At 42.6% G+C, this 8603-nt stretch overlaps 2 protein-coding genes across 2 annotated transcripts in view; one reads left to right on the top strand and one right to left on the bottom strand.

Annotated features, from left to right (window-relative positions):
• Positions 1-1213: 1213 nt before the first annotated feature.
• Positions 1214-3644, bottom strand: LOC119507694. The gene is given in 3 exon segments (XM_037800895.1): positions 1214-2909; positions 2911-3186; positions 3264-3644. Coding segments are annotated over 3 exon segments (1251 nt in total). The 3' UTR covers positions 1214-2315.
• Positions 2383-8603, top strand: part of EPB41L4A (erythrocyte membrane protein band 4.1 like 4A) — a 295867-nt gene continuing 289646 nt past the window's right edge. The window contains 2 exon segments of the mRNA XM_037801670.1: positions 2383-3145; positions 3414-3830. Of these exon segments, the coding sequence (XP_037657598.1) occupies positions 3732-3830 (99 nt within the window). The 5' untranslated portion in view covers positions 2383-3145; positions 3414-3731.

Below are 8603 nucleotides of genomic sequence, written 5' to 3'. Positions count from 1 at the left end.
ATGTCAGAGAGTTCCTGCTCCACATCTTCACCAACACTCTTGATATGGTCAGCCTTTTAAATTTTAGTCATTCTAAAAGGTGTGTTGTGATTTCTCATGTGGTTTAATTTGCAGTCCCTAATGACTAATTATGTTAAGCATTTTTCACATGCTTATTTGCCATTTGTATATCTTCTGATCCAGCTATTACAACTGCTTTTCACTTTTCACTTCAAAAGAAATGAAAGTTTATGGAATACAAAGATCTGTACACAAATGTTTCCAGCAGTTTTATTTGTAAGAGCCCCAAACTAGAAACAATTTGTTTTCATTTTTTAGGCTGCTTAAAGCACATACCATGAAATGGTTCACCTCGAACAACAGGAATTTATTAGCTTACAGTTTTGAGGTGGAGAAAATATCCAAATCAAGGCATTATAAAGATGATGCTTTCTTCCCAAAGACTGGCTGCTGGAGATCCTTGGCTCTTCTGCTACATGCCAAGGCACATGGTGGTGTCTGCTGGTCTCTCCCTTCTCTTCTGGGTTTTGTTGATTTCACCTTCTTGCTTCCTTACCTTTTCTTCCTCTATATTCATTCTGTTTATAAAGGACTCCAGTAAAAGGATTAAGACCCATAATGAATGAGGTGGGTCACATTTAATCTGAAGTAGCTTCATCAAAAGGTCCTACTTAAAATGGGTTTACAGCCACAAGAATGAATTAGATTTAAGAACATCTTTTTCTGGGGGTACATATAGCTTCAGACCAACACACAACCCAAATGAATGGTAAAGTAACTATGGTATATACATATGATGGAATACTACTGAGCAATACAAAGGAATCCACTATGGATACACAAAAGTTGAATCTCAAAATAATTATATTGAAAGACTCCAGACCTCCCCCTCTCTCCTCACCCAAAAAAGCTCACACTGTATAATTCCATTTATACACAACTCTAGAAAATGCAGATCATTTAGTGACAGAAAGCAGATTAGTGAGTTCGGGGGGAGGGAGCAAAAGATTACAAAGGCGCTAGAAGAATATTTTGGGGGTGATGGATACGTTCACTATCTTGATTGTGGTGATCATTTTATGGGTGTATACAAATGTCAAAACTTATCAAATTGTACACTTTAAATTTAGCAGTTTCTTGGATGCCAGTTAGTTCAATAAAGCTGCTAAAAAAAAAAAAAAAACAAACAAAAAACTGTGGGACCCTCCAATTATCTATAGGTAGTTCTAATTTCATGTTAAACAGATATTTTTCTTTTTCCAGTCCCAGATGAAGAAATGAAAATGCCTTACTCAGGGCTGTTTTATGTACATGACTTCATGACTTTATACCTTTCCTTGTAAGAAGTATGGAGCTAAAAATAGCAAAACAAAGGACCATAAAACAGGTAGTAGCAAAACACAAAAGGTGGGAAACAAATGATGATGCTTAGAACTTCTTTGTTTTTGCAAGGGTAGATGCCTCTTATTTGATATTGTGGTAAAGTATGGAAATCTGTCATGAAATCTTTCAATAATATTTGGTAATTGGTGTCAGGAACATTACATTTTTACATAAAAGAAAAGACTCCACAAAAAGAGAAGCTAAAATTCAGAATAATAAAGTGTCAGCCCATGCCATAAAGAGCTGTGAAAAACTCTGACAATAAAACCCAAAGCTGGATGCACAATTTGATTAGAAATTCAAAACCAGTTCCAATTTTACAGAAAGCTTGGAAGAAAAATAGTGGTGGGATTCACAGCTTTAATAAAGTTCATGCAAGCATGGCAAGTTTATTTCACACTTTACCGTTTGTGCAGATCTACTGTTTAGATGGGGCAGGGGAAGCAGGGAGTGAGGCTTCTTACAAAAGGTCCTTTTGGGAAATCACTATGGAAGTAAACTTTCCAGAGTGCTATGGAAGCCAGTTTTCTTTTTTTTTTTCTTTTTTTTTTTTTTAAGGTGCTAACGTCCAAGGTTTTAAGCAATGTTTTGAGCTTTCGCTATTCAGCAAATAAGTAATAGAAGAGGGAACTCAAAACCACATCTGATGTCAAAGCTCTTGCTTTCTAATACTCAATATAAAGTAGAGTCTTCTGGAAGGCTTACTGTCAAACCTGCCCTTGTCTTCTTGTGATTCCTGTAACTGCGACTCGTCAGCTTCCTGCTGGTTCACAGCTAGAGAGCACGGATTGCACCTGCTCCGAAGGCTAGCGAGGCTCTCTGCCTTATCCACAGCTCGGCCTCAGTTCCCTGTGCACGGACACAAGAACCCACCAGGGGTCACTGCAGCCTAAGAGGTATTGTGCCCGCCGTTTGTGGACGTTGCCGGCGGCTCAGAGGGCGTGGGACAGGGAGGGGACAGGGATCGCTGAACGCCGGAGTCCAAGCAAGACGGCTCCCTGCCTTCCCGGAGCCAGCTTCCCGGTGCCTGCCTTCCCGGAGCCAGCTTCCCGGTCTCCCGGGGAAACGGAAACAGCGCGCAGGGCCCAAACCCGGTACAGCCGCGTGGCTCCAGGATAGCACGCAGTTCCCCACTCGGACCTGCCAGCACCTCTCCACTTGGACCACCTCGGCTCCGCCCTCCGCCCCCAGTTGAGACTCTGCCCAGAAGCGGCGCCCCCTACCCGATCCATCCAGCCCGGGGTTCCCTCCAGGGATTTTTGCAGACGCCCGGGCCTGGCCCAGCCCTGCCGCACCTGGTCTGCTCTTGCCCAGGGCGCAACCCCCTCGCGCCGCCTAGAGAACTTTCCTCGGAGCCGCCACGGCCTGGCGCGCCCTGGCACACCCTGGCGCACCCTTGCCGGCCAGCCCGCGGGCCAGCCGCGTTCCCAGCCCGGGCGCCCGTTTCTCCGCCCACTCGCAGGTTCTCCTACCCCTGGCTTCTCCGAATCTCCTTGAGAAGCAGCACTCCGCCGCCGCAGCAGGGTATTCCCTGAGGGAGAGCTTGAACTTGGACTTACACAGCCTCCCGCGATGAGCTCGGGGGCCCCTAGACAGGAGCCGCGCCCCGCGACGAGCTGACTTCCCCTCGCAGGTCTGGGTAAGGAGCACCGTGCCGTTCCACGCCCTCCTCCGGTTTCTCACTACCAGTGAGTCCGGGGGGTTAGCGGACTGCGTGACGACTCTCGTTCCTGCCCCTGAGCCCCTGCCTGGAGCGTCGTAGGTACTTCTGACACAAAAGCCGACCCCTCCCCATTCGGCGGGCTAGGCCGGGGGCTACGGGGCGGGGTCGGAGCTGGCAATGCGCGCCCTCTGAGGACTCAGGAGGCGGAGGGGAGGACGGAGGGCCGCGTCCGCGTTCCGGGAGGGCGCCTGTGGAGGGGGCTGCAGAGCTCCGAGGGGTTTCCAACAGCGGGGAGGCCCTCGAGCTCTCGCCCCTCTTCTTTTCTTGCCTCTTGTTCCCACTGCCAGGCGACTTTTGTCTTCCCCAGGACGGCGGGAGGGGCTGCTGCGCCCCCGCCTTCGGGGAAGCCCGAGCCGCAGGATGCGCGGGGACGCGCCGCCGCCCTCTGCGCCCAGTTCCGCCGGCGCTTCTCCGCAGACTGCCGGGCTGTGACTCTCCCAAGCTTGTCCCTTTTCTTGCTTCCCTGCCGTGCCGGGGCGGCTCGGACCCGGACCCCGCCGGGAGCTACTCCTCTTCCTCTGGCCACGGCGCGGACCATAAATTAATGCGTCGCGCTTGAGGGAAGCGGGCAGTTCGGAGCTTCGGTCGCAGCTTTCTCTCTTGACGGGAGACGGTAACAGCAGACATGGGCTGTTTCTGCGCTGTTCCGGAAGAATTTTACTGTGAAGTTTTGCTCCTGGATGAATCCAAGTTAACCCTCACCACCCAGCAGCAGGGCATCAAGGTAGGCACTGGCTGGGGGCGCGTTCCGGGGGTCGCAAGCCGGCCTGGGTCGGGGGTCTGCGGCTTTGTCTGAGGGCTGTCACCGCATGGGGCAGACGACTGCGTCTCTGCGCTGCGGGAAGGAGAGGCGGCGGCCCCCTATGGGCAGGTGGCGAGTGGACGCGTCGCCGTGGGTTAACTGTGTGATCCTTCATAAAGGAAAGTAAGTTTGACGTTTCGAGGGTTACTCCGCGCACCAACTCTGAGCTGCAAGCCCCACGGTCCTGCAGCAGAGAGGAGAGACTAAAACTCTTTCCAACACCCGTTCCCTCCAAAAGCGTCTAAGCCCATCCAGTCCCACAACTAACAAAAGAAGTGCAGAACTGAGTATACATGCTCTCACCACCCCAGTTGTGAAGGCTTGATTTCCCTTGGCTTTGTTGGATGCATTTTTCTTGATGGTGTCATTGGGGAAATAAACTAGTTCTCTCGCTGAAGCACGCTTATTGGGTTGTTGTGTTTGTGTTTTCTCGGTTTATAGTTGGGTAGTGCTAAGTTTGGGCTGAAAATAGTTTCCTTTTCCACAAACTAACTGGTTTTATATCCTTGTTAAGTAAACTTCCCCCAAAGTGACTCAGTAATAACTCTGCTTCTGTTTGTAGGCCATTAAAATACTACTACTACCATTAACCTAGCGAATCCAAACAAAGAGGCTGTGGGAGCTTGCGGAGATACACTTCCTTAATTTTAGTAAGCGCTTGAGTTTATAGTTGACAACCTGATAGACGCGCCTGCGCGCTTCCTTGCCTCTGGCAACAATGTGATCTAGGGGTGATAGGAATCCCGAGCGTTTGTTGTGGTGTTCCCCTTTCTCCTTCAGTTTTCAATTACGGAAGCATTTTAGATAACTCAGCAGCTGAGTTCGGTGAAGGGAAACCGCTGCCCTCTGATAGAGCTGGCCGTCTGAGAAATCAGGTTCAGGTTGCTAAGTATCCTTTTTTGGTCTTGTCATTTCACAAGTTATCCTAATGAGGTAGGTAGGCCCTGGACTTTTCCATGGGTGAATTCGTGAATAGATACCACTGTCACATACCTTTGTGAACACTAGAGTAACTGCTTGCCTACATGCTCTAGCTTTGATGTTAGCACTATTGGTGTATTCTAATGTCATAGGTGTATTTCTCGTGCAGGAGAAAGGGCAAACAAAAATTGTCAGTTAAAGCTAGTAGATTAAGTGAATCCTTTCCTTCAGGGAAATTCGTTTGACTGTTGTTTCCCTAGTTAGTATAATATGCATAAGTAAATCAGAGTCTCATTTCGTGTTTCCTTGTAAGGCCAACAAAACAGATTCTTTTTGTGGAGGGTGTTCATTTTATATTTTCAGCTTTTCTTTATGTTCCAAAAGAAAGCATCCTCCCAAAAATGAAATCAGGAAAGAGCTTACTTTACAAGATGTTGTAACATTCTTTGGGGTGCTGTGTGAATAAAATAGGCAAAAGTCATGAAGACATCTTAAATTTTTGATGATGCATAGATATTCATTGGTTTGGGGGCAGATATGTTAGAAGAAGATGACTGAAGATCCGTAACTAAAACAACAAAGATCTTTCTGAAGTGCAAAATCTAGTTATCTGGAGTGTGAGCTTCCTATTTAATCATGAAAGCCAGGCCCTTGTCAGCTATGGAGCATGCACGTTATTCTGTCAAGAGAGCAGCCAAGGCTTGGGATCAAATGGAATAATTTTGTCTAAGAAACATGAATCAAAAATCTTGATCTGTAATTATTTTTCAAACCCCATGGTGTTTATCTCTTGTTTTATAAATAGGTTGAAAATTGGTGAGTGATTCAAAGACAATAACAACTTTATAATACTGTTATTTTGGAGATATGCCATATAGCTAAACAATCACTTAAGCGGACTTTTGTTGGAAATAATCACTTTGCTACAGGCTTGGCCTGTTTTAGTGTCTCAAAAGCATGCCACAATTATTTTGATGGCCATATGTGTGACACAAATGTTGTCTGCTGAAGTTAACAGCGTTATCTATAACTATTATGCTACCATAAAATATGTTTTTAAGCGCCTATCTACTTGTGGTACATACTAAATTAAACGTATCTATAAATGGTATAATATATGAAAAAGCATATCTCATGTAAATGGTATTCAAACATTGAATAAAAAGGTATATTATTGTTCTTTCTGTACATACTTGGCATTTTCTTTAATTTTTTCCCAAACTTTTATCCTATATTAAGGTCTATAGGTACAATTAATGTATATTGCATTTAATTAGATAAAAATTAACTTTTACTTTAGTTCGTAAATGAAATAGTAAACAATTAATTCATTGTTAATAGCCAAAAACTACTATTGTGGTGCTCCCCCATAGTAGACTTGAAAATTTTGATTATCACTAATTGAATTCAAAGTTAACTTTGCAACATCAAGATTAGCCCATTTTCTCCCTGAAATTAAAATAGAAAAATCTCTGTATTTTATTTTTTAAAGTATTTTCTAACATTTATTTTGAGATGACTTTTTTCTCTATTCTGTCTTAAATGAAGACAGCTAATTATGTGTTAACATTATTCACATATTTTATCCTCAGTAGAAGAAATTTTACTGATTCTTAACTGTTACTTAAGAATTTGCTCGTATTACTTATAACAATGCATTGGGAGTTAGAAGATGATTACTAGGGGTAAATTAAAGTAGAAGAATATTAAGAGAAGCACGGCTAAGTGTTTTTTCTGTGTACCATTTTGAAAACCATTATTTGGATTTAAATACTGAATTAAAGATCAGAAAGTTAGATCTAAAATGATTTTTTGCAACCTAGATCAAAGTTTTTTATTTACTTTAAAAAAAATTAAAAATGTGTTTCCATGGAAATTATTTTAGCTTGAAGACCATTGTTATACATCTTACGTGTTAAGATGAGTAGAATTTAAATGGAAAATAATATTGTTTTTTTTTTTTAAAAAAACAGAAAAACAAAATGTAGCATCTTTGTATCCATGTGTGCCAGTTTGGGTGTATTATGTCCCCCAAAACACCATGTTCTTTGTTGCAATCTTGTGGGGGCAGATGTATTAGTGTTGATTAGATTGTAATTCTTGGATTGAGTGTTTCCATGGAGATGTGGCTCCATCAGCTGTACACAAGATCTCTGATTGGATAATTTCCATTGAGGTGTTACCTCACCCATTCAGGGTGGATCTGAATTAAATCACTGGAGCCATATAAAAAGCTGACAAACAGAAGGAACTCGGAGCAACTGAGAGTGATGTTTTCAAACGGAGCTACAGCTAAGAGAGGACTAAATGCCCCAAGAGCAACATTTTGGAGAATGCCATTTTGAAATGCAACCTGGGAGCAAGCGGACGCCAGCCACATGCCTTCCGAGCTAACAGAGGTTTTCCGGACACCAATGACCATTCTTCAGTAAAGGTACCCTATTGTTGATGCCTTACCTTGGATACTTTATGGCCTTAACACTGTAACTTTGTAACCAAATAAACCCCCTTTATAAAAGTCAATCCATTTCTGGTGTTTTGCTTAATGGCGGCATTAGCAAACCGGAACACCATGTTAATGTTATGTAGAGATTTGCATTCTTCACTGTTTAGTTCCATAGCCCTTTAGAAGTACTTTAGGGGTAACCTCACCTTGACAAGCAGGAAGTCTTTCTCTGTGCAGTTTGTAGTTTGAGCCCTATCCAAGATTTAAAAACCCAAGTTTATATAAGCTGAAAGCTATTAGTTGCCTGTTGAGCCCCACAATAGCTTATTAATTGATTGTTTTCTACTGCTATCTCTATTATTTATTCCAGTAAGGATTTCTGCTATGGTAGGTTTCTTAGTTTTTTGAGTAATGTTTGTTGAGGGAAACTTTTGTCTTTTGTAGTTCTCTATGCTGGGGTAGGTAGAGAGCTTTTCTTTTCTCTTTGGAAGCAAAATTTGAATGTAGCTCATACTACTGTTAGAGGTTATTGTTTGATAAATAAAATATTCTCAGGGGGAAAATATCATAAGGCTTGATTATAAATTTAGTCCCCAAAATTGTTGCTACAAATATGAAATAGACTAGTATTTTCATTTCAGTGAGCCTTTAGTCCTGTAAGTAGTGATATAAGCATGAAGTATTCATTTTCCGCTAGATATATTTGACTAAATTAGTGAAATGAATATGGCTGCAAGATATAAACTCCATTAACTTTTAAATGAAGTTACCTCCTAGTCACCCTGAGGTTTGTGAGGGAATATCATGAGTCAGTTTTGATGCTTTGATCAGCAACTTAATAATGAATTAAAAAAACAATTATAAGGTGAGGACTTAATATATTCATCTCACCTCTCAAGAATTATAGTTTTCATGCAATTTGGACTGGAAAAAAATGTCTAAAATTGGAAGTAAGCGAAAAGCGATTGTTCTTCACAAATTATATCAAGTAGATATCTAACTACCTGGTATTAACCACACAAGGTATGCAGGGACCTTGTAAACATAAGTTGAAGCAAGCAGTCACACCACCATTTCTCTTAGGTAAGAATGGCTGTGGGTCTTGGTCAGTTAGTAAATTAGATGGGACTAGAATAGAACATTTCCCCTCCTCCACTGCACCCAGATTTCTGTAACTCAAATGTGATGAAAAAATTATTAAAAATACTGTTAATCACCCATAGCTTGAAAGTGACTTAAAAACAGTTTTATGAGGAAAACATTGTTATCTTGAGCAGCTTGTTGTTGTCCTCTAGTTGCTTATAATTTTCTTGGTCGATATAGGATTA

The sequence above is a fragment of the Choloepus didactylus genome, chromosome 13 (genome assembly GCF_015220235.1).
Source record: "Choloepus didactylus isolate mChoDid1 chromosome 13, mChoDid1.pri, whole genome shotgun sequence".
Classification (NCBI taxonomy): Eukaryota; Metazoa; Chordata; class Mammalia; order Pilosa; family Megalonychidae; genus Choloepus; species Choloepus didactylus.
The sequence above is the reverse complement of the archived record's forward strand: the minus strand, read 5'-3'. Positions and strand labels throughout refer to the sequence as shown.